Genomic DNA, 26787 nt, shown 5'->3' on the forward strand with positions numbered 1-26787 from the left:
AACTGTGTTCCACCAGGAGCACTCTTTCTGGAAGTCTCCTGAGCTCTCCCACTCATCCACTGCTCTTGATGCAAGCCTATCCCTGCAGGGCACAGCTGCTTCCAGAAGGGAATTCCTTTTTTTCTCTGGTCCCATCAGGAGCCTACTCTTTGTCTAGATCTATGGGCCATTCTCAGCTCTCATTTTCTCTAATGCATTTGATTTTCCTGACATTAGACGTTGGGTTACTCTTTGAGGATAAGGATTGTGTCATTTTCAGCCATGCAAACGCTCTGTACATATTTGTGAAATGAATGCGCATATCCTCCTTTTGAAGCTCTACCCTTGATATGATTCTGCCCCTATGACCCTGTTTCTAGCCAGCCTTGTTCCCTAGTTCTTCTTCCTGCCTCCTAAATGTGCATGTGCCCCAAAGTGCTGTTCCAAGTCTTCGCTCCATCTCCTGGAGTCTCCAGCCTCTTGTATGATATCATCTCTCACCACTGTGTCCCCAACACTATGTGCCTCTCTCCTCACCTCTAGGTCACTGGTTTGGTTCAACAGTCTACCTGAATGTCTGCTGGCACCTCACCCTGTCCCCAGGTGAACTCACCAACGTGTTCTTCTACTTCTCTTCTTTTTCTCTTTTCTAATTCATGACATCATTCCAGTCCCCCAGACAGTGATTCTGTCATCTAAGAAGACCCAGTTCCATGCTTATGTATTTTGTTGTGTGTTTACGTATCCTGGGATAGTGAGAACACATGTCCAAACCTTCTGCTTAACTCAGATGCTTCTTCATGAACCGCCCCGGCCCCCCCCCCCCCCCCCCAAACTAATTACTCCCTCCGTGACCCTTCCTAGCACTTCCTTGTATGGCCATTTTTTTTTTTGTGGCCATTAGCTCCATTTTCCTTATCATGCTGAATATTGTCATTTGGGGAACATATCTCACCTCCTTACCTAGATTGTAAGCATCTGGAGGAAGCACTTATGTCTGAATTGATTGTAAATCCAGGCAAGGGCACGAGCCGCCACCTTCTGAGGTGTAGAACCACAGGAGGTAACTGGGAAAAGAAGCCTGACCAGTATCCCTTGTTCTCGAATCTTGCTGGTTAGATGGTGTGGCGTCTCCCTCAGTGTTCCCTTAAAAGCCCATAGACCATCACTTCCGTTGTATTTAGAACAAAGTGTCCCCAAACTTTGTAAGTGAGGATGGTGTCTGCCCCTATTCAATAGGCCCCAGGCTTCAGAATGATATGGACTAGCTAGAATGACAAGCTGTCATTCATGGGAAGTTATAAAATTGGTCTACATTGATAATATTAATGGGTCCATTATTATTAGAAATCGCATTTATTGAATGCCTATGAAGGGCTTTAGATGTAACATCTCGTTTTGGTTTTTTTTAGCAGCCATAGGGCTAGGACCAAATGATTAGGCATTTCTCCTTTATACTTTTCAAAGCCCTTTAATGTCCATATCTCAGTGGCCTTGAGCTGTAGAAGGCAGTGATAGCAAACCACACTGTATTTTGCCAACACTGTAAATGCTTGTCACTGCTCTCCACCCTCAGTGGAGTGTCTCAGTCATAACCACGGAACCAGTAAGGAAACCACTTGGCATTTAGACACAGTGACTGGTATGTCCAGGAGCTGCCATCCAGTTATCAGGCAGAGCCCCCCTGGGGTCCCAGATCACCCAGCAGCTAAAGGGTAACAATGCCTGTGGGTGCCCTGGTGTAGTGCTTAGCACTGAGCACTCAGGATATTCTCCCTGCACTTACGAAGATTCCCAAAATTCCTACCACCAGTGCCAATCCTAGTGAATGGGCAGGTTTTCCACTATAGCATTCTGTGGGTGAGGTGCCCATGCATGATCCATTGCCTTCCATGGCACGTCCTTTCATCCCCTGCCCACCCACCCAGCACTCATGAGGGAAAGTAAAAACCCAAGCGGTCATGGCCTGCCCAACACTCTTGCTAGAATTCTTGTTCCAAGAAATTTAATGAACATATAGGAAAATCCAGCCAGCATTCAGTCAGTAGATGGTGTCTAGAAGCTGAAAACCCATGTATTTGGTTATCCTTCCCTCATGGTGAGTGAAGAAGCAGGGGGTCCCCGCAGCCTGGCTTCTCCACCAGCCCCCTCGCCAATCCTGGGATGATGGCAAGTATTGGTGAAACCAGTTGGTGAAATCACCAACAATAAATAACTTCTCGAGGGTGTATAGTGCGCCAGGCATGCACCAAGAAAGCCCTTTGTGGTTTGAGCTCAGTGGTTCTCAAAGTGGTTCCCCATACTCCAGCATGGGCACCCCCTGGGTCTTGTTAGAAACACAAATACGCAGGCCCCACCCCCAACCTTCTGAAAATGGAATTGTGGGGGAGGGGCCCAGCAATCTGTTTCAGCATCCCCAAGTGGTGCCAATATGCCCTCCAGTTTGAGATCCATTGTTCTAGCATGTAGGCCTTTTCCCTTCTTGGGTACAGCTTCCTCAGGTTCCCTGGCCTGCTCTGGAATCTCTGTCCACGTGCCCTGCACCTATGTGGTTGGAAAGAGGGAAAATTAATGCCAGCTACTCAAGGTTGAGCCTTTACCATGTGGCAGCGATAATTCTTGGCATTCTCTCTATAGTAACTCATTCGGTCCGCACCACAGTGCTATGAGGTCCATACGGTGATTATCATCCCCCTTCTGCCCAGGAGGAAATTGAGGCCTGAATTGATTGGCTAAATCTCCCAGGGCCACTCAGGTGATAAGTGGCAGCACTGGGTTCTGAATCCTAGGTGGCCTGATTCCAGTGTTGAATACCCAAGCACATGCTACTCCTTGTTAGAGTTTTATCCCCCTTCCCCACCCAGATTCCAGTTTTTTCCCCTTTCCAAACAAATACCCCCCCATATTAGTTTGCTTGGGCTGCCATAACCAAGGACCACAGACTGGGTGGCTTGAAGAACAGAAATAACAACAGAAATTTATTTTCTCACAGTTCTGGAGACTAGAAGTCCAAGATCAGGGTGTGGGCAGGGTTGGTTTCTCCTGAGGTCTCTCCCCTCGGTGTGCAGATAGCCACCTTCTCAATGTGTCCTCTTTGTGGGTGCCAACCCCCCCCCCCCCCCGCAGTGGCTCCAAATTTCTTCTTGTAAGAACACCAGTCATATTGGATTAGGGCCACACTAACAACCTCGTTTTAAATTAATCACCTCTTTCAAGTCCCTCTCTGCAAATAGGATCACATTCTGAGGACCTGGGGGGTAGGGTTTTGACAGATTTTGGGGAGTGCACAGTGCAGCCCATCATGTTCCTATTCCCACACCATCTGTGCATAGGACTGACAGGAACCGTTCCATGTCTCCGTGCCTTGGAGACTCTCTCCTTCCCATCCAGCTACACACCCTGGCCTCTGTCTGCATTTCTTCCTGGGTCCCATGGCTGCACCACTCCCCGGGACAACACCCATGACCTAGAGAGCTCCACTTCTCCCTATGCTCAAATGTATGGCTTTAATTTCCCAAGGTTGCCGTGTGTAACTAAGAAGTGAGGGTTCTACATGGCATCTATAAATACAACCTTTTTGGGTTTCTCTCGAGTGAAGTCAGAGGTAAAAGTGTCTCTTAAAGTATGGTTTGTGGCCTGCTTGCACGCTCCCAAGCGCCATGAGTGACCCATAGCCTGCTCTCCAAGGGTGGATCCTTGCAGGGTGCAGATCTGTGAATCCCCTCCCTGGAAACCCCTCCCCCTCCTCCTCCATCTGGTGATTCTCATGTACAGAGAGGGGTCAACTGTCCTGTCTATGGCATTAGACATAGATATGGTTCGTGTTTTAGTCCTTCCATTACTCGATGTGTGACCTTGGGACAGGTTAGCCTCCCCAAGATTGTTTCTTCCATTTGCAAAGTGGAATGAATCAAGCTAATTAATGGAGTTAATTTAACTCCCTCTTAGGTTGTTGTAAGGACTAAATTAGATCATATAAATAACGCACTGTATACCACCTGCTTATTGCAGGAGGGTGGGCGTTCGGGTGTTCGATCTCTGGAAGAGCAGCATTTCTGCAACTAGGCAAAGATTGCTTTGTTAAACTAAGACCACAGTAACAACCTTGTTAACTGTGCATGTGGTGCACGACTATGGGTCTGGACCACCCAGGACATGTACTCTAAGAACCAGTGTATGTGCTGATGGGAAAACTGATAAAGAAGTTGAATAATGGGATCCAGGGGACAGTGGGAGGGCAGGAATGCTGGCCTAGAAAGGAGGAAAGGCCACAAAGAAAAGCAACCTCAAAAGACATCTGTGGCCTGTAGCAGCCAGAACGTAAAAGCCAGATGTGGATTCTGTCCAGCTGTATACCTTGGACGTGGGACGAACATTGCCGTTCTGGGTTGGTGTGTCTGCAATGTCTTCTTACTCTCACGCTGACCTAGTTGTCTCTTCTACTAAAATTACTAACATGCCAACTCTTTTGCCTCTCTGAACTCCCTGAAGATCTGTTGGCATTGCAGTGGGTTGGACACTCTGATGAAATGACATGTTTATGGACCTTCTTGCATTTTTTCATTTGTAGAGGAGCTGAAGGCCCCCTTGGAGGAATATGTCCACAAACGCTACCCTGGGCTGGTGAAGGTGGTGCGCAATCAAAAAAGAGAGGGCCTGATCCGAGCTCGCATCGAGGGCTGGAAGGTGGCCACGGGCCAGGTCACTGGCTTCTTTGATGCCCACGTGGAATTCACCGCTGGCTGGTAGGTCACAAGCTGGACCCCAGGGGCACTGAGGACCCGCAGTAATGTAGTCAGGAGGAGTTAGAATCTGGGAAGTGGAAACTTTGCCCGTTTCCTCTGGGGCTACTAGAACAATGGAGAAGGGTTGGTTGATAATCTAGGATAAGACTGGGAGGCGGGGAAAAATTTGCTGTCTTACTCTGTTCTTCATTGTTGTGGTCATCACCATCAAAATTCCCAGCGAAAATGACATATTAAATGGACAGAACTCAAGATAATCCTTGTTAAGGGGACAAGATAGCCATATTTGTTCTCTTCTCCCACTTGCCTTTCCCTTGTTTGAGGAGGATGGTTGAGTGCTATCTGGAGGAAAGAGATCCATTTATAATTCTACCTATGCAGGGAAAGCCTCCTGGAACCCATGGGATTATCTGTAACATCATTTGTAGGGAGGGAAAAGTTTATCTCTGCAGATGTGGCCCCCAGTGGTTTCCCAGGTGGTGAAAAGAACAATCTGGGAGAAATTGGGGGGAGGGGCACAGGGAGAGGAGGAGACATAGGATGCAAGAATAGTAAAGCATCAAAATGCCCAAATCACTCAATGAGCATACTGACATTGGTTTAGGACTTGACAGCTGAAAAGCACGGTCAGGTGGTTGTTGCTGATTACCCAGTGATAAATCAGAGGTTAAGTAACCTGTGCTCAGTTTGCTTAATTACTAAGAAGCAGAGTCTTTAATTTCACAAATCATGTTTGTAACATGTATCAACTCACTGGTACCATCTTGAATAAATGTTGTTCATGGTACCAGATTGGAAGAGCCACTATCCCATTACCAATGAAACATTAAAACATCTGTTCTTCTTCATTTGCAACACACTTTAGAATCTCTTTAATGGCTGGATCAAAGGAGAATGGTTATCCACATGAGCACATGAAGGTCAGGGTTAACACTGGCTCTTTCAAGTGCACATGGGTATCTGATGTCATATCAGACACTAGTTTCTTTTCCTGGCTTTTCTGTCACCATCAGACCTGGTGACACACAGCTGTGTGTTTGCAGCCCTGACCTCCGCTAAGCTTCAGAGTTGTTAATCTCTCATAAATGGTCTCAAAGTGTGGTCCCCAGACCAGTAGTAGCATCTGGGAACTTGTTTGAGATGCAGATTCTTGGGCTCCCCCCAAGACCTCTGAAATCAGAAGCTCTGGGGGTGAGTCCAGCAATCTATTTTAACCAGCCCTCCAGGTTAACTCTGATGCTCACTCAAGTTTGAGAATGGTTGAGCTGGAAGCCTTCTGAACAGATGCACTCCAATGATCCAATTGGAACTTTTTGCTTTTTTTGCCATATCCTTCCCTCCCTGTTTCTTTTCTGTCAAAACTGGTGGCTCTACCCATGTCCCCTTTCACTTGATTCTTCCCTCCCCATCATGTCATTCATCCAATCAATCTCTAGCTCTCATCAACCTCTAGCTCTAGCTGGTTTCCCCTTCTATTTTGCATGTCTGCCCTTTGCCTTGACCTCCACTCACACATCTCACACCTTCATCATCATGCACCTAAACCAACCCAGTGGCTGCCTGAATTATCCGTTTGACAAATATTTGCTGGATGCCTGCCACTGTCCCAAACACTGTCCTAAGCCAGGGGTAGAGTCAGCAACTGTTCAGATCTGCCTAGTGCTGAGGGATTTCCCAAAATGCAGGACTTTCAGTGGTAAAACCGGAACAGTCCTGGGCAAACTGGGACAGGTGGTCACTCAGGTGGGGTTCAGAATCTGGCAGGATTTGCTGTCTGCCCTCAGGTAGCCCATAGACTAACTGGCCTCTGTGCCAGCCTTAGGCCATCACACTCAATTTCCACCACCAGAGTGACAGATGTCCCTTGTGGTGACTTGTTACAAGGTAGACACTATGTCTCAACTTTCACTGGGTTATACTGCAGTCATAATCTCCAACTTCAGTGATTTATGACAACAAAGATTTTCATCTCGTCTGTGGGGCAGGTCAGCTGCTGGCTCTCTGTCTGTAACTCTGCTCCACATATCCTCCACATCCTGAGACCCCGAGGAGGTTTTTGTTGTAACTTAAGGTACCTTGTGAAAGTCAACGGAATTGGTCATAGCAACTTTTAGAACTGGCGTTAGTTTTGCAATATTAGCTGAAACGTGGTACAGAGAAGACAGGACTTTTTTTTAAAGATTTCATTTATTTATTTGATATATATATAGAGAGAGAGCACAAGCAGGGGGAGTTGCAATCAGAGGGAGAGGGAGAAGCAGGTTCCCGCTGAACAGGGAGCCTGATGTGGGACTCGATCCCAGGACCCTGAGATCATGAACCGAGCCAAAGGCAGATGCTCAACCGACTGAGCCACCCAGGTGCCCCAAGACAGGACATTTGAGTTCATTTGCTTATAATCTGGAACTTTAAAACAGCTTAATTTGTACAGTTTACACGCATGGTCACTTAGGTAAAATCCTTCTGAGACTATGTCCTTTTTGTTTAAAAAAATTGGAATTTGTTCTCCCTTCTTGGAAGGGAACATTGATATTTAACAGTCTTTAGACTGTCATTTCATGTACATAAAATGGAAATCTGGCTAGAAGAGACCATGTAGGAAATGAGTAGTGATGTATTTTATTTTATATGCCAATCTACTTTATTGTGAAAAGATTAGAGATTTGATTCAGGACTTGTGGAAACTTGTAGTAAAATGCCTTAAGCTGTTAACTGTAAGGTATGAAATAGGAATTGCTCAGTGGGTTGGTTGAACTACTTAACTCTACATTTGTTAACGGGGCTAATAAACAGTATTAAAACCACCACCTGAAGAACACCCAAATTCTAAAAAATGCAATCTGTAGATTAACAATCGGATCATTGCTAAAATGAGGCTGTTTTTACTTATTTATTTGATGTAGCCATATTAGCATCCTAGATAGGCTAAAATTCTCCCCGTTTTTCAAATCCAGGAATTTCAGTTTTAGGTTATAGGTCTGGGGAACATAAGAGAATTGTATTGTTATCTAAAACCACGATTAGGTGGTGGGCATTTCTCAACAAGACCATTTAGTGCCACCCAAGGGTGTTTGAGTGACCCAGCGCCATAGCTTGCAAGTCCTGAGCATGGTCATGGCCGCTCCACGCAGGGTTGACTGGGGTGGGGCCGGCGTAACAGGTCACGTGGTGACGTGCATGCGTCTCAGAGAATCGGAGTCGGCTTCCCTGAATGAACCTGATTTTTCTTTGCTATCTTTCACTGAAGATGCGCTTCTGGCTTGAAGCTGCACAGACGGCAATGCACAGACAATTTAAAATCATCAAATGCAACGCAATATTGAAATGAGAGACACATGTCCTGTCTCTGCAGTCTGAGGCGACAGGAAGCTGGACTCTGTCGAGGACATCCCATTTTTGTGGCTCGGGACTGGCTCTGCCAGTTTCTGCTCCGGTGTGACGTCATCTCGTTTGCTCACACCCCATTGGCCAGAGCAGGTCACATGATAATGGGTTGCGGGCGGGAGCGCGCCGCTCCACCGGAAGCACAGCGGGCTGCTTGGTAGAAGGTAGGGGTGTCTCCAGGGACGGGAGAAAACAAGTGGGAACAGGTGTACCTTCCCTCGCAGACTGGGAAGTCACACTCCGCAGCATCAGAGGCGTTAGTGGCACGAAGCTCTTCTGTCCCCATGCTTAGAAGTTCACCACAGTGACGGGTGACTGAGTGCTTCTAAACAGCAGGCCACCAGACCAGCCAGGGGGAGCCTGGCTCCATAAAGGACACAGTGGAGCTTATGGGTCAGGCGTGAAGCCAGACCATCGGGGTTAGAAACCCGGCTCTGCCACCAGCTGGCTGTGTGGCCCCGGGGCAAGCCACTTAACCTCCTTTGTCAAACGCTGATCATACTCTCTACCTCCTAGGACCATTGTGAGAATGTTTAGAATGGTGCCTAGCCCGTAGTAAGTGCTCCATAAATATCAGCTTCCGTTAGCCTATAAGGAAAAATAGTGTGTGTTCCAAGATTAGCACAGACAGCTTATAGCCAGAGTGACTTGATGAGGTGCAGAAGACGGTCCAAGAGCTGAGAGGAGGGAGAGAACCTTCCTACCAGGAGAAATCAAGGAAGGCTTCTTGGAAGAGGTGGCACTTGATCTGGTAAGACTCCATAGGTAACTAGACTTCCTGCCAGTTGCCAAGGGCACTCCTCCAAGGAGGAGAACAGCAGGAGCAGGTGCTTGGAGGGGTGAAGCTCAGAAGTGTATCTGGAAGCCATGGCGAGTCAGTCCCACTTGGCTTCAGCCTATATGGTGTGTGCAAAAGCACTGGAGGCGGTAAATGGCCCAGGGTATATTTCATTGCTCGTTTTAAATAGAAAGATGAGATGAGCCAACAGGTAATTCAATAGCTGGAAATGAAAAGAGGTGGGAGGCAGGCCGAGCGTTCTCATTATTCTTCCAAATAATGCAGAGGAATGGGGTTTTCACTTGACTCTTTTCCAAAGCCTGAGCTCTGTTCTAAGCAGGGAGATTAATGCCCTGGCTTATGAGAGCCATCTTTTCCTTCTCGAATCTGGGAAACAATCCTTTCCTACGTCTGCCTTGGAGACACACACTGGTGGGGGAGTCTGACCATCTGCTTTCTCTTAAGCGGGCAGGGCTGCACCTTGAACCCCAAGCCAGGTCCGTGCCTGTCCCCCGCTGCAGCCGTGGGGGGCAGGCTCGCTGGGAGGCAGGATTCTGCTTGCCTTTGCATTTAATTAGTTCTCTCCTGCCATTGCTAACCAATTCAATTAGATCCCTTTTAAGAAATCAATTAAGTAATCAATTAAAACAACTGAAATAGTCACACACACCGAGAAGCTAGCGAAATGCTTATTAAAACCAGGCCGTCAAGGGCAGGAGTGACCCATTTTGGGAGAGAAAATTCAGCTCCTGCAGAAGAAACAAGAGGCATCAACCAGTGCCCGAGGGGAAATGGCAAACACTGGGAAGCCTGAGTGCAGTGCGAAGCGCGCAGAACCGCTTGGAGTCAGCTGGGCTTGCCTTGGCTTACGCTGTCAGCACAAAATAGAGGCCTGGGGCTTTCTGGGGGAGAGGCCCCCACGCTCTGAATTCTTGCTCTGGGCCCCTCGGGCCCAGGCAACAGCGCCGTAGGATCCCCCGGGGGCCAGGGTGTGGGCCACACTGCACCCCCGTACAGAGCATGCTCACAGAGGCACGATCCACCCCAGGGCAGGTGGCTCAGGTGCCTCAGTTTCCACCTGAGGCCCAGCCCACTCAGGGCCCCCCCTTTAGCCAGGTCGCTTCTGTTCATTCTCCGTGGTGTGGGGGTCTGTGCCAGTGGAGGGGTGGGCGTGCCGCAGGAGAGAGATTTTACTTCTCCTTCCATGTGTTTCAGGGCCGAGCCGGTTCTGTCCCGAATCCAGGAGAACCGGAAGCGAGTGATCCTTCCGTCCATCGACAACATCAAACAGGACACCTTTGAGGTGCAGCGGTACGAGAACTCGGCCCACGGCTACAGCTGGGAGCTGTGGTGCATGTACATCAGCCCCCCGAAAGACTGGTGGGACGCCGGAGACCCCTCTCTCCCCATCAGGTCGGTGGCAGGCAAGCTCTGGAGGCCATCACGTCCCCAGATCCCAGGGACACAAGAACCTGGAGGGAGGGAGTGTAGGAGAGGCCGCCTGGGGCAGACCAGCAGTGGATAAAAGCTGCTTTGGGACTTCACGGGGTCTTAGCGTCAGAGATTTCTTGCTGAGGAAAGATACCGCATTTTGCTTCTTTAGCTAAAGTTTTCAAGTGCAGCTTACCAAACAGTGATACTGAAAGATCGAAATGTTGGGAATGTCCACCTCCTTTTGTTTGTGCTCCTATCTGATGGGCTGTGTTCAGGAGCTTGCCCTGTGGTGTTTGAGAGGTGCTTATTCCTGTGGCTCTGTCATACCTGTAACTTTCCCTCCCCTTCCCGTGATGCAGGAACACAGAGAAAAGAACGGTATTTGTGTGACCCCGGGGGCACCTGGAGGGCCTTTGGGTAGCTCTGTATGACTCTTGCCCACGTCCTGCCCTGCTGCCCCCAGAGATGAGCAGATCAGGACCCCAGAGCGCACCAGCTGGGAAGCTCTCCTATAAGGGAGGTTGAGTAAAGTGGGTTAATTTTGATGCCATATTCCTATGGCTGCTGTAACAAATTACTACCAGCGTGGAGGCTGGAAGCAACGCAGAGGTATTCTCTTACGTTCCGAAGGTCAGAAGTCTGGAATGAGCTTCACAGAGCTAAACTCAAGGTGTGCTCAGCGGCGGGGGTCCTTCTGGAGGTTGTAGGGGAGAATCCATTTCCGTGCCTTTTCCAGCTTCTAGAAGTCCTCATTCCTTGGTTTGTGGCTACATCACATCCCTCTTCCTCCTCTTTCTTCATCACACGCCCTTCCACCCCCTCTGACTTTCTTGCCTCCCATGTGATGGGCCCTTGTGATAACATTTACAGTCTATGTGCATAATCGAAGATAATTCTCTGGCCCACGATGAATCCCATCTGCAAAGTCCTTTTTCCCATGTTAGGTAACATTTACAGGTTCCAGAGATTAGGATGTGGATTTTTTTGAGGGCAGGGGGCATTGTTCAGCCCATACAGATGCTCTGATTTTTAACCACGATGGTAGCTGAGTTATCGTCTAGTACTTCCTGTGAGTTCTGCTCAAGGGCCAAAGTGATTTAGAATCTTCAGGGTTCTGCCTTAAGTTAGAAGAGGTGGAAGACGCTTTCTTACCTTGGCCTAGTTTTCGGGCAGTGCTGGTGTAAAGGAGGATGGCAAGAAGGAACTGTGGAATAGGATGAGGACTTTCTGCAGGTAGTTTTGAAGTTCATAGTCGTTACATTTTAAATAACTAAGATGCCTCATGTTCCCTTATTTTCCTGCTCAAATTGAAAGCTGAGGAACTAATTACGTTAGAGTAGAGCTGCTCATGGGCAGATATGTGCAACAAGGAAGGTGATGTGTTGGGCCAGTAACTTCCTCCACCAGAGATGCCTTGTGACTCAGTTTCCATCCCAATCTCTATGTGCGATCGATCATTGTGGGCAGTGCTGCAGGACCACACTCTTGGCTCCTTGCAAATAATAACATGGACTCATCACTAAGGTGTCACCTGAGAAGCAAAGCATAACCTTTGGGATATTTAAATTTAACAAGTGGGATACCACCTTACATCCATTAGGATGGCTACTATCAAACAAACAAACAAAAAAAGCAGAAAGGAACAAGTGTTGGCAAGGATGTGGAGAAATTGGAATCCTTGAGCTTTGCCCGTAGAAATATCAAATCATGCAGCTGCTATGGAAAACAGTATGACAGTTCCTCAAAAAATTTAAAAAATAGAATTACCATGTGATCCAGCAATTTCACGTCTGGGTACGTACGCAAAAGAGTTGAAAGTAGGCACTCAAAGAGATATTTGGGGCGCCTGGGTGGCTCAGTTGGTTAAGCGACTGCCTTCAGCTCAGGTCATGATCCTGGAGTCCCAGGATCGAGTCCCGCATCGGGCTCCCTGCTCACCAGGGAGTCTGCTTCTTCCTCTGACCCTCCCCCCTCTCATGCTCTCTCTCTATCTCATTCTCTCTCTCAAATAAATAAATAAAATCTAAAAAAAAAAAAAAAAAGAGATATTTGCACACCCATGTTCATAGCAGCATTATTCACAATAGTCAAGAGGTGGAAGTAACCCAAATGGCCACCAACAGATGGATGGGTGGATAAAACGTGGCGTATACATACAATGGAATAGCATTCAGCCTTAAAAAAGAAGGAAGTTCCAACATATGCTACGGCATGGATGAACCTTAGGGACCTTATGCCAAGTGAAATAAACCAGTCACCAAAGACAAATACTATATGATTCCACTCATATGAGGTACCGAAAACGGCCAAATAGAATGGTAGTTGGCAGGTGCTAGGGAGAAGAGAGGCATAGGGAAATGTTACTTGATGGGTGTAGAGTTTCAGTTTTAGAAGATGAAATGCGTTCTGGAGATCGGTTGCGTAATAACATGAATGAAATTAACACTGCCGAACTGAACACACATAGTGCTTCCTCCCTGACCCACAGGGGGACTGACCTCCAGCCATGACAGACATGGGAATGGGGGTGTGACAGTGGTGTTAGCCACAGAGGGAAAGTAGTGGGTACAGTGCCTTGCTGTAAGATGCCCAGAAAACAGCTATTCCTACGTATGAAAGGCACTAAGCAAAAATTTAGCTTGTATTTTATGAGTTATGGTAATATTAACAGATGATTAATATGCACTTTAAAAAGACTCAAGAAAATAGAGTTGTGATCATGAGTCATTAATATTACATGTATCTCTGATGTACAAAACAGAATCAAATACCAATGATCTCTTTTTAATGTATCATAACTTATGAAATACTTAATTTGTTAATAGTGGATGGAGCTATTTAATTGTAGGATGGAGTTTTTATGGCCTTTCTGATGTTATTATGCAGATACACTATGATTTCTTAAATGTTAGGACATGGTCGTTTCCACTCCCCACTGTGATCCTAATATTTTAATAGTAATGATTTTATTTTGGTGAAGGATGGGATGGGGAGAACATTTTCACAATCCAAATGGCATTTGACTGGATGAGGCTACTGTAGATACTGAGTCTTCCCAGTAGACAACATAATATAGGAGATTTTGCATTAAGAAAATTTATATCCTTAAAAAAAAGGAAAATGTATATCCTTTCTGTTTACTTCTTTCCCTTTTTCTTCCTATATATATATTTTTTTCTCCTGCCTGGTAAATAGTTTATTTCCCATGGTTTTCCGTTTGTTCTCTGCTCTTTGTCTCCCCCAGAGCTTCTGGAGTGGAGAGTGGGCAGGTGCCACAAAACAGAGCAGAGTCCAAGTATAAGGGGGGCGGGGGCCACGGGGACTGAAGAATACATCCCCCCCCCCAAGGAGGCAGCTGCTTTCAGCCCTGGGTGACAGTGCTGGGGTGGGGGGACCCAGGGCTGGTGTTTATTGGGTCCTCAGACTTTGAAGAAAAGACACAAATCCTGATCATTCCATGAAATCGCCTGACTTCTAAATATTGGCCAAAAAAATCCCTCTTCTTCAAAGCTTTGAGAGAGACCTCTATCATTCCCAGGACAGCTGAGGCCCCTGCTTCTCATACCGGGAGCTCTGAGCACCCGCGCTATGTGGCGTCCCTGCGGGACTGGGGGATTTGGGGAAAGGGTTACTCAGAGCCACAGGAGAAGCATAGTTAGACTTAGTGGAGCTTGAGTTAAGCCAAGTTTCCCCTGTCGCCTCCATTGTGTGTCACCCTCTACTGCTGAGATTCTTCTTTGAAAGACTCTGGGGAGCCCTCACCCCACTCTCGCCTCTCAGAGAAAGGTCTCACATCTAGTCTTAAGCCCTGATTTTTCTCCAGAGTGACATCATGACCAATGTCACATCAGTAACGTTTCTGAGTCAAGGACCTCTTGGCTAACCTAATGAAAGGCATAGATCGTATCAACCCTGAACATGTCCAAGTGGAGGACAGAACTTTGCATATAATTTCATGAAGTTTATGAATACCTTAATGATTCATAGGGCTTATATTAAGAACCACTGCTAGGTGTTTCTACTTGCCTCTCCCAAATGGAGAGCCTCTCTTCACCATCTTTATCGCCCACTAGACCATATGCTTTATGAAGCCAGGACTGTGGCTAGTTCATGGTTGTAGCCCCCGTGCCTAATTACTACCTGGCCCTTAGTAGTTTGCTGAAAATCTTTAGCGGATGAATGAATGGATGAGTGACATTTGAGGCCCTGAAGAGAGGTCAGGGCTAGCAATTAGAAAAAGAGTGAGAGTGCCCAGAGGTCCATTAGAGAAAGACAAGGAGAACCCCAATATTTCTGGGATGGAGGGAGCCTTTATAAGGGAGACTGACAAGTCTTGATGAATGGTCAGAGAGATATGAGGACAGTCAGTGGAGTAAGAGGTTTAATAACAGGAAGACCCAAAGCACCATTGGGTTTAAGGGATCAGCTCATCATAGCCTTGGTGAAACCATTTTAAGGGAGCATTTGGGTCTGAAGCTAATTGGCAGTTGGTGGAGGGACAAATGGGACATGAAGAAGTTGGAAAAGTGAGTGAGGTGTTTGGGGCAGACTCAGCTTGGAGAGGTGAGGGGTAGAAACTGTGGAGGAGGATGAATAAAGATCAAGTGATATGTTTTTAGGAATGGGAGAGACGAGCCTGCACCTCTAGTGCACTGAGTAAGTAGAACGCATGGGGTGTATTGGCTGGGTCAGTCAGTAGACCATGCGACTCTTAATCTCAGGGTCATGAGTTTGAGCCCCACATTGGGCACAGAGATTACTTATTGATAAAACCCCAACTGTCTTGGTTTCCTCCTTGCTCAGTGCAATGAGCCCTTCCCTTGCCCCAGTGAAAACCCCAGTAGACCTCATGATGTTGCTTATCACTCTTGGGTAATGTAAGTCCTAGGGTCACTTTAAGTCACAAATCAGCCTCAGTCCATTATGGAAATTGTCCCATCTCATGTCATCATAAAAACTTGAACTTCCTTGAAATTAAGACTCCTCAGGGCGCCTGGGTGGCTCAGCCAGTTAAGCGTCTGAGTCTTGATATCAGCTCAGATCTTGATCTCAGGGTGGTGAGTTCAAGCCCTGTGTTGGGCTACATGCTAGGCATGGAGCCTACTTAAAAAAAATAAATAAGATCTCTTTCTATCCCTCACTGACCCTTTGCAGTGGGAGAACAGCTGGAGTCCTTATTCTTCCTGTCAATCACTCATCTGTTCCTCGGGAGGTGCAGGAGGAAGGTTCTTCCAGGTGCTCAGTGTAGGGCATGGGGAATCTGAACCTCCACCTTGCTTTATCAAGGCAGCAGGGACCCTCCTTCCTTGGGCCTCTCCCAGCGCTCCCTCCACCTCTGCCTTTGCATCCACCCCACGCCCTCTTCCTGCTGGGGTCCCCGTACCCCAGAGCCGCCTTTTATTTCCAAGTAATTCATTCATTAACTTACATATGCATTTCAAACAATTTATTTTTTTCAAGCTTTACTGAAATATGATTGACAAAAACTGTATATATTTAGTGTGTACAATGTGATGTTCTGGTATACACTGGTACACTATAGGTACACACTGCAAAATGGTTACCACAATCATGCTATTTCACATACCCATCACTTTACATAATTACTTTCTTTTAAATGCTGAGAACCCTTAAGACCTGTTCCCTGAGGTGATTTCGGGTATATAGTGTGTTATTATTAACCATAGTCGCCATGCTGTACATTAGATCTCCAGAACTTACCCATCATGTAATTGGTAGTTTGTACCCTCGGACCAGCACCTCTCCATTTCCCCCAACCCCCAGCCTCTGGCAACCACTATGCTGATCTCTGTTTCTCTACGAGTTTGACTTTTTTAGATTCCATATGTATGTGCAATCATTCTGTATTTGTGTTTCTCTGTCTGACTTACTTCACTCAGCATTATGCCCTCAGCATCCATCCATGTTGTTGCAAATGGTAGGATTTCCTTCTTTCTTAAGGCTGGATAGTATTCCGTTGTATACATATATCACATCTTCTTGATCCAGTTCACCCACTAATGGACATTTAGATTGTTTCCATTATCTTGTAGGCTACAATCTTGGACATCCCTTTTTTTCTGTTTTGTTGATGATTTTATTTAAGGTGGTAAAGTACACATAACACAAATTTTACCATTTTAACCATTTTACGGTATAGAATTCAGTGGCATTAAATACACTCACACTATTGTGCACCCATCAACACTCAGTGTCCAATTCCTTCCCCAGTAGACAGTCATCCCCTACCCCACACCCTGCCTCCCCCAAGTCCCTGACAGCTGCCAGTCTGCTTTCTGTCTCTATGGACTTCCAGTTCTGGACAATTCATATGAGTGGAACCGTACACTCTGTGGGGTTTTATGTCTGGTTTCTTTGATTCTTTAATAGCATAAAGTTTGTGAGGTTTTTCCGTTTTGTAACATGAGTGAGTACTTCATTCCTTTTTTATCGTGAACTTTAATAATGACCACTTTGAAAGTGGTCACAGGCCAACATTCCCTCTGGGTTCCGAACCTACTTTCCAGGATTCACATACCTTTGTCCTGCATGGGAGGGGAGAGGTGACTCTCCCCCTACCCAGGGCTCCCCTCTGCTCCACAGGGCACTTTCCCTTTGCTAAACATTGGTCAGGAGCAGTGAGGATGTTTCTTTGCTGCTGGAAGTGCTGAACTGGGCTTGGGGTCAGATGGTAGGATCCCTACTCGCTCCAGGGAACACCTTGCCCCAGGGAAGCTCTCCTCACACATTCCTCCCCTAAACGCCACTCCCTCGTCAGCAGTTTCTTAGCTATTGACATTGAACCTGCTGCACGATCTCCTTGAATTTGGCATCTGTTTGCTTGAACATCCTTTTCCCAGGTGAAGACATGAAGAGGGCTGTTTTAACACAGTACCTAGCGTTGAGGGCACGGAGCAAAGAGAGGGAAGGTCTGAAGACATAGGAAGGAGGGAGGGGGCTGGTTGGGAACGAAGGACCCTGGAGTGCCAGGAGGAGGTCAGGTCAAGGACACGAACAGTAGTTTGGTCTTGAAGAGCAGGAAGAGAGAGCTCATGCTTTATGACCCACATTTTCCTCGGGAAAGAGGAGGCGAAATCACCCTCAAAAGTGAGAGCTAGGCCTTTGCATAGGAGGTTATGGGAAAGTGATAAAGGTCTGGAATCATTTCCGGAAGGAATGAGAATGGGCGAGCTGACCAAGAACGAAGTAACTGATGGCAGTTTTGAGGATCTGGGAATATACATTCAGCAAATCCTCCGTGAAAATTCCCTGACAAAAGAACTACTATGAGTTCAGATGTTCTTGGATATAAACTTAACTTTTATGATTTATAACATTATGTCCATGTATGTGAAAAATAGTAGCAAAAATAAGCATGAGGGGATATAGTCTATGTAGCCAGGAGGCACCTAGGTTGGGGGCATCATGAATTCATGGAAACCCAGCTTAGCTCAGCAGTGTTCAGAGGTGTGTAGCTCACAGCGTCCCAAGTGCTGATCTTCCTAGTTCTTTCCAGCTGTAAAACCCCTGACTTTTACCAGGAGGCGAGGGTCTCCGGTGTCACCGAAGTTGGGACATTTTCCAGCACATTGTTTCCGGGGACAGTCTGCAGTTGAATTAGGCATCTTCTGTGAGGTGCCGGGGTTGCCCGCCTGCTCTATGTTAGGTGACCCTGTAATTAGTGGCATTACTCATTAATAACTGATTCAGGCTGATGATTAATAATTAGCCATCCTAAATCCAACGTGTAATTTGATGGTAATTATAAGCTATAGGAGCCATTAGAGGCTGCTGGACACTTGTAGTTGAAAGGGCTGCCCCGGATATGTGTGCTGGTATCTTAGATTCTATACACAAATGTGTATAAAGGAGAAGGGTGTTTTTTGTTTTTTGTTTTTTGTTTTCCCTCCCTAGAGGAATATCACTGGCTTTCACAAGCGGAAATCCTTACATGAAGAATCAGATTTTCCTAGACTTTTAAATAGATATATCTTCCCTAGGCATCAACAGATATATTTTAGGAACCAATTGTGTGCTCAGCCTTGTAGGAACTTTTGGGGGGACAGAGTCTGTAAATGACATGATCCTCCCAAAGGAGGTCATGGGCTGGTTGGAGACCCAGGACCCAAGTGGGCACAATTGCATTTAAGCACAGGTTAAGTGTGGCTTGATGGGAGGGAGTTTAACTTTGTGAGTGGAGCGGATGGGAGAGCTCATAAAAACCATAACTAATGCTGGAATTTCCTGTGTGCCAGGCATTAATCTTATGCTTTACACATTGCAAATCCATTTACATTTGATGATAGCCCTTGGAGGTGAGTATTATTATGGTCTCCATTTCACGGGCGGGGCAAGCACTTTACTCAAGGTCACACGCTTAGTGGGAGATAAAGCTGGGATGCCGATCCCATTGCCCAGAGTCTGCACTCTTCCCCATTGTGCTGTCTCTCCTGGAAAAGGTGTGACTTTCTGGGCCTTGCAGCCTGGCATAGTATGTGGGAGACGGCACAATTAGAGGGCTAGGAGTGAAAAGGAGTGTGTTTGGGGTCCCCAAACCGCCCTCTGGTGTGATGATTCACTAGAAGGACTCACAAAACTCAGAAAAGCAGTCATGCTCCCCGTTATCAACTTGTTACTGTAAAAGGGTACAGATGAAAATCAGTAAAGGAAAAAGATGCATAGGACAGAGTCCAGGAGAAACCAGGCGTGAGGTTCGGGTTGTCCTCTCCCATGGGGTTGCATGGACAACACTTCATGTCCCAGCAGTGATAGGGAACAGCAGGTGTGAAGCAGTGCCAACCAAGGAAGCTCACCTGAGCCTTAGTAGGGGTCAGTCATGTAGGCGTGGAGTGCCAGGTGACTAAACTTGACTGGGCAGGCTCCAGCTCCCCACACGCAGAGCTTAAGCTAGCATGGTCCAGGGCCTCGGGCATGCAAAGACACTCTTATCAGGCAGGTTACCTCAAGGGCATATCAGTTATCTTCCTGGACCCTGGCCAGAGCTAGTTCTTTCTTTAGAGTTTCAGGGTTTGGGCAATCCAAGTCCAATGAATTAACCATTTATCACACCAAGAGGTTAAGTTATTTTGGGTGTGGTGAGGAAGCTGAAGGTAGGGAATGTGCATTAAAAAGGAGAGGAGAGATTGAAGACCAAGTAGATCAAAACAGGAAGTCCACTTTATGGAGAGTTCTCAAAACCAAACAGAGGAGCCCAGACTCGATCCAGTGGTCCAATGAGGTAGATTGAAGATGGATAAAACACTAATTGGAAGAGACAAGAAGTAGAAGAGCAGTTGTCTTGGCCTGGGGAAGGGGCGGGGAGAGGAGGGACTGCTGATGAGTACAAGGCTTTTTGGGGGAGTGATAAAAATGTTCTAAAATTGATTGTGGTGATGATTGCACAACTCTGTGAACATACCAAACACTGTTGAATTGTGCACTTTAAATAGATGAATTGAGTGGAATGTGCATTCTATCTTGGGAGCTGATGGCCATCAGGAGATGGCCAATCTTGCAACAAGATGAAGACAGTTGGGTATTAATTCTTGGCTCCTAGTCTTATGTGGTCCCCCTTTTGAGGGACGTAGCTGGACAACACAGAGTACGCCAGCTAATTCAACTGGGGTCAGATCCCAGAACCGCAGAATGTCATGGTAGAGTTGCAAGCAGGGATTCAGAAAACAAGGAGCATCCTGGGAAGATGTTGACCATCACCCAGAGCCAGAGTATAAACCTCCATGTATAAACCTCTGTTCTAAACAGGACAGAGGATACTCTACTTGTGTTTCGGTCTTTTTCAAGTTTTTCCATGTTTGCACATTTTTGAGACCCCAAATGAGAACTCGGTGAATGAGAATCACCACTGGAGAAGGAATGAATGCATTCTTGCTTTTCTGTCCTTCTGTTAAGAGTTTCCAATGGAAGCCATATCCACTTCTTTAAAGTATTTGTTGGCCAACCTAAGCTGTGTATCTGATGCCAGCCAGCTGCAACACGTGGGGAAGGACAGATTGAAGACCACAGTGGTTAGTACTTGCCTTTGGGTCTAGGAAAGGAGAGTCCGGAAAGGAATCTAGCTCAGGGGCCAGTTGAAGTCTGTCCCAGTTCGGGAAGAGAAAAATCACAATGGAAAAGCTCCACCTTCTTTTCCTGCCTTGGAGTTGTCCAGTGACAGAGGAAAGACCTGATCGATTTTGCCAACAATAGGTTCTGTGTCATTAGGCAGGTCACTGATCCTCTGTGTCAATAGGCTTTTCATTTTCTTAGCCATAAACCATACCCAGCGTGTACAGGCGTGTTGTTCCCAGAGTAGGAAATTTCCATAACAAAGCTTTTGGTCCCTCAGATGAAAGGCCCTCATTGTAAACTCTCTGAAGTTCGGGCACGAGGCGTTGTAGATAATCGGTTTCAGTAAATAGAGTTTCACTACAGAAGCAAGACACGAGGCAATTTACAGTTAAACATAACAACCCTCCACAAAACGCTGCTTGCTTTCTTTAGGGGACAGTCCCTGAAGGAACCCCGTTGATAGAAGGTGTTGGTTTGGTTGATAGTGGTCAACTGTGGGGTTTCATCTCCCTCTGGAGGAAGCATTGTTATGAGTAGGATCAGGGATAGGGGCTGGCTCTGCAGTATTGCGCTTGTCCCCTCTTTGCTTCCTGAGCATTTATAGCTATTGTGTATAAACCTCTGTTCTAAGCAGGATAGAGGATACTCTACTTGTGTTAAGGTCTTTTTCAAGTTTTTCCATGTTTGCACATTTTTGAGACCCCAAATGAGAACTCGGTGAATGCGAATCACCACTGGAGAAGGAATGAATGCATTCTTGCTTTTCTGTCCTTCTGTTAAGAGTATCCAATGGAAGCCATATCCACTTCTTTAAAGTATTTGCTGTTTGGTCAGTTAGCTGGAAAGAATGCGTGGTAGTGATCACAGTTGATCAGGACCTTGAAGCAGCATCATCCTCAAGTTTGTCACTTCCTGGGAAAGCAGCAGGTCCAGCCCACATGGAAACACAGGATGGCACGTGTCTGCTCTGTATAGCCATCCGCTGCTGACTGCTGCCTTCTCATGGTGCTCCAAACTGGGGTGGGGCGCCTGGTGGCTCAGCCATCAAGCATCTGCCTTCAGCTCAGGTCATGATCCCAGGGTCCCGGGATCAAGCCCCGCATCGGGCTCCCTGCTCCGCGGGGAGCCTGCTTCTCCCTCTCCCCCCTATTGCTCCCCCTGCTTGTGCTCTCTCTCTCTCTCTCTGTCAAATAAAATCTTAAAAAAAACAAAAAACAAAAAACCTGGGAGCAAGCACTTCTCAATGACTCCGTGTGTCAGCGGCATGATGGGAGAGAGAGAACATTGCTGTTTTGGGGCCAGATTTGACCACTGGCTTTGAGCCTCAATTTACTTCTCTGTAAAAGGGGTAGATGTGCCCTAGACCCATTCTGCAAGACCTCAGACAAGCCACTTTACCTGTCTTTGCCTCAGATTCTTCATCTGTCAATGAGGACAGTAATCTATTTTATAGGATTGTCGTGAAGACTAATACTGCTTAAAATGCAAACTGCTTAAAAATGCTAGTTGTTGCTGTTGCTGGTAGGGCTCTTTTGTAGTCTGCAGTGGCAAGCCTTGCTGCTCCCTATGGGAGCTCTATAAACCTTGTCTTCATATTTGGTCCATTCCTCCAACTCTGCATGGTTAGGACAGATAACCTGATCATTGGATTAGCCCTACTCCATACCCTGCATACAGAGCAGAACTCCGGGTGCTAACGAAGAAGTGGCAATTTTAACGAAAGGGCATCTGCCCAGAAAAAGAAGAGGCCCACAGTCCTCCCGTCAGTCCCTTCCAGGAGGCTGTTCATTATAAAACAGAAGCGTGCTTACCCATTGGTGAACACACTGCTTTTGGGCGAAATAAATGGTATTTCTTGACATCCTCTCTGTACCTTCAAAGCCAGCCCAGGTAGATCAATTTTTCTCTTTGCATGACACACTGATACCGCGGCTGGATGCCGTTCTTTTGAAGCAAAATTCCTAGGCAGTGCCCCAGAGCTAAAGCAAGGCTTTGCAGGGCAGCCATTCACTGCGATGACAAGCAGAGACCGGCCTCCGTCAGCCAACATGTGTTACGACAGCTCGTAGCAGCAAGTAGGTAAATCTGAATAATGTGGGGAAGGCTTTCCTCCTCGCTTACAAAGAGGCTCAGCGTGCTGGGCTGCCAAACAGCAGATAAGTTTCCTTTTAAATTTAAGGGTTTTAAAAATAGAAGATGCTTTGCCTCTGAGTTAAATGCCCAGGTCCTGAGTTATTGCTGGATATAAATAGGGGAGCAGCGGTACCATTAATTCTGCCAAATTGATCTGGCGGGGCCTCAGGTTCCTTATCGGTTGGAGCTGGATAGGTATGATTGCGGAAGGGGTGGGGAGGGGTAGGCTCCCAGCCATTAACTTTGGTAGCTTTAATCCCCCTTTTCTAGGTGATTCCAGAATGTGCCATCTTCCAGCCTTGCGTATGTTTTCCTTCTCCTGCCCTTTCCTGCCATTTCTTTTCTCCAGTCCACCCTCAGAGCCCAAAAAGTAGCTACAGAAGACTCTCGGATTGAGTTCAGAGCAGAAAATGCCCTCTCTTCCTTTGTTTCCGGCTGCCCCATTGTTTTCTCTGTGGCGAAAGTTTGGAACTCTGGCCCATTGTGTCCATGGTGCATTATTGCTTCCCAGTCTTTTTTAGGGCATCCTCTGGATGCGATGCCTAAGATACAGGTCATAATTTGTCCGCGAGCCCAGCCAGCCTTTGCCATTCGGCCGGCTCCTGGCTAGCCCTGCCGGAGTTACCATCCTCCACGACATATCAGCTCCAATCAGGTTTTCTCAGTTGCACAACCTTTGTTCACATGAGGCTCAATTCGGAGCCCTCTCTGTTGCCCCCCTCTCTTTGATGGAAATACAGGGACACGTGACTGTTTCATTTCTCACGGACTGGGGAGAAAGCAGGTAGAGTTTTCCGTGAGCACCGAGGAAATTAATCAGAAGCAGCGATAGTAGATCCTTTGCTGCGTTTCTCCGCCGAGTCATGAACTGCCCGCCGTCCAGCACGCACGCGTGACCGTCTGCTGTTAACTCCGTGGGCACCCGGCCATTCCCCATCCTGTGGACCCAGCCCAGTTTCTAAGGCTGCAGGAGTTCGCCCCAGACTTTCCCAAAGCAGGGAAGTTCGGGTTGACACTTCGCACTCTCCCTCCGGAATTTTAGGTCAGAGCCCTCTCCGGTTTTACTCCCATGGGGATCTAAAAATCGTTTGTAACCAGGCACACACAAAGTCAGGGGCAATGAGCTTTGCTTTCCTCCAAGAAGTCCAGGCTCCTGTGTCATTAAACCACTCGGGTCTCACATCCTCATAGCAGTGGAGTGGCTGTGCCAGGCTGGCTTGACTGTTACGGACAACATCAGTTCGAGTAGCATGTGATGGAGCAGTGGCCCCTTCAAAGCCTTTTGAGATCGGGCAGCGTCTGAGGTCTGGGAAGGCTTCCCTGCACGGGAGGTCCTTTATAGACCCGGTAGGATGAGCAAGTCAGTTTTTTGGAGTTTGACTTCTGTGCATGAAGTTCAGTGGACCCCCAGGTTCCTAAGAAGTTTAACTTAAAGGAAAAACGAGAGAAATGTTCCTTGAGTGTCTTTTATGAATGTTCAATTTCCGACTGTGGCGTACGTCGTGGCTGCAGATGGTTTTGTAGACAGAACCAGCGGCGGCAGGTGGACCATTGGTGGGCTGTAACCAAGTTGGAGAACTGCTCGGGGCCAGTCATGGCTTTTCACGTTGGAAGCCAACTTCGTTTCCAGTCCTGACTCCGCCAAACGTAGTTTGTGAATTTATTTCTGTTCCTTTTTGCCCTCGCTCAGAAAGGTTGATAGCAAGTTTGCTTGTACCTGTACTGAGAATCAAACTGATAATAACTCTGAATCCAGGAGCTGCTATTCCTTCTATATGGACCCCTCCATCCCCCCCCCCCCCAGTGGTGACTGACATGTACTATTATGAAGGAAATGGAAGCAAAAAGGCAATGAAGCCAAAGAAAAGCCGTTAATGTGCATTTTCCACCCTGCCTCTGGCCCCCTAGCCTCAAGTGCTCTGATGTGGAGACGAATGATAAAATAGCACATCTGCTATTGAGTCGTTATGAAATTTTTCTAGTTTCCTTCCACTGTCTTAGACAGAAAAGTGCAGAATATCGAATCCTTCATTGACATAGCCCCAAATACTTATTGAATGTTTACTATATGCCAGGCTCACCCAATTCGGAAATCTAGGGAATGCTGGTGGGTTTGGGTTACTGAGAGCAGTTTGTCCCTTTGGAAATGCTCAGCTTCCTCCAAAAAGAGTGCTTGTCTCAGACAGTGTGTGTGTGGGGGAGGGGCACAGGTGTGGGGCCAAGTGGGCTCATCTCCCTGGTGGCTGAGTGGAAACCTCAGGGTCTCTGTGTGTCTTTCCTTCCCTTGGGCAGGGTCCCCGACCCTGTCACAGTTGCTGGCAGGGGACTACAGCCAGCCTGATTGTGATCTGATCTCTCGGCTTGGTCAGGACCCATCTGCCTCAGTTCCCAGTGGCTTATGGGTGGCAGACACCTGAGCTTAGTCATCTTTCTCCCCACTCATCCCAGCCTCAGCTGCAGGCTCATCTTGCCTTCAGGAGAGACCCTCAGCTGCCCTTCTGACTTTCCACTCAGCCTCCCCCTTCCCTCCAAGGGAGCCTCCCCCTCCTCCCTGCCATGGCCACACTGCGCCATCATGTTCATTTGGATGAGGCGGGCCCCACGTAGATATGGGGCCATCTGTGACACGGGCTCCTTCCACGGCCCCCAGGGAAAATGGAGGCAAAAGCCCCCCTGTGCCCTCTGCACCAACCTCAGTGGGGAACACATCACTCCCTCTCTGGGCTGACACTGGGCACTTGTCACTTCTCATCACTTTCCTGTTCCTTATCTTTTTCCCATGGGACCGGAGGCAGGAAACCACGGGCTTTCATTTAGAGCACACCTTCATTCTTCTCAGCACCGACCCCAGTGCTCAGCTTTAGTGGAGCGAGAGGGTTTCCTTCCGATTCTGATAGCCCCATGCCCCACTAGCTCCAAGCTGAGCTTCACCCCTGAAAGAGGCAGCGAAGGCACTGGGGAAAAGTCCCCCGTTGCCCGCCTGGCAATTTAGAGCAGAGGAGTGGAGGTCATGGAGCCCAGGGGAGGAAAGCACAGGGACGGTTTTAAAACTGCTGCCTCTTGCACATGGGTTTGGCTTCTTCTGGAGCAAAGAGAAGGGGGTTTCTGAAGAACGGCTTCCCCAAGGCTCTTCTTCCATTCCAGGTTTTAGAGGATAGCTGGGGACAGCGGCAAAGACCTCTGTCTTTCCCCAGCTTGTTCATTCCCCAGCTCCCCTGAGATCCACACCCAACTTCCTCTTCTGCAGACTTGGTCCCGCTCTGGTCCTGGGCCCTGGTGTCCGACATGGTGGCCCAGCTGCAGTCCTGGGCCCCCAGGGCATGAGCTGAGAAGCAGTGTTACCATCTTGAACCTTGAGCCCCCAGGCATCCCTGCAGCTCTTCTTCCTCCCGGTAGCCAGCACTGCTCCCATAGGCCTCTGTTTTGTTCACGAGGCTCCCGGAGTAGGGTTTCCAGGTTGAAACCCTCCACTCCGCCAGTGTGCTCTGTCCTAGAATCCTGGCTTCCCAGCAGCCAGGGGCCTTTCTTTGGCCACAGCCTCTCTCAGGGATGTATCCACTCAGAGTCCTAGGCTCCTGGAAATCGTTGCTGGGCCTGCCCTGGAATTATACCCCTGAATCCTGCTTCTCCATTGGCCTGCTGCTCCCCGTGCCCCAGCTCCATGTCTCCCTTTGGATTTCTGGTGACCCGACGGCTAACCTCTGATTGTAAGTTGCTGGAACCCTGAAATGCAATGATTTTGCCTGAAGGGCTGAACAGCTCCAGCCTACCTATGTGCTCCTTGACTCCAAAGGGCCCCCTTGAACTTTCCACCCCAGTCTTTGTGTATGCCTTTGAATTCACTCTCGGGCCTCAAAGTGGTGAAGAATGGTGGTCTGACGGATTGTAAATGTTTACACGACTGGGCCATCCATCCCATCTGCCACCAAACCCTATAGTATCTTAAAAGTAACTACACACAGGGGAAAAAAATCCCTGATACTTGTAGTCATCATTGGAAAACTGGAATTTTTGCTTGAACAAACTTGAAATTGCAGAGACTTCAAATCTGGAGGAATATGAGGGGGGAGGAGCAGAGGCTGATAGCCATGAAATTAGAGCTCTATAATTTGTCTATAGGCATTCAGGAGGGGAAGAAATAAGAGTCATTTTCTGCTCCGCTTCTAATCCAGATGTTGTCTTCCAGCCCAGCAGAGAAGAACAAGGACAGTGGTGAGGAGACTGGAGAATTTGAAAATCACATTGTAAAAAATACTTTTTTTTTTA

General features: G+C 47.6%; 1 protein-coding gene across 1 annotated transcript in view; it reads left to right on the plus strand.

The window, feature by feature from the left end:
- Positions 1–26787, plus strand: part of GALNT17 (polypeptide N-acetylgalactosaminyltransferase 17) — a 448158-nt gene that overhangs the window by 214250 nt on the left and 207121 nt on the right. Inside the window, exons 4-5 of the mRNA XM_032430645.1 lie at positions 4550–4724; positions 10102–10299. Of these exons, the coding sequence (XP_032286536.1) occupies positions 4550–4724; positions 10102–10299 (373 nt within the window). The remainder of the gene's footprint in view (positions 1–4549; positions 4725–10101; positions 10300–26787) is intronic.

This window comes from Phoca vitulina, unplaced genomic scaffold (assembly GCF_004348235.1).
Source record: "Phoca vitulina isolate PV1807 unplaced genomic scaffold, GSC_HSeal_1.0 scaffold45, whole genome shotgun sequence".
Classification (NCBI taxonomy): Eukaryota; Metazoa; Chordata; class Mammalia; order Carnivora; family Phocidae; genus Phoca; species Phoca vitulina.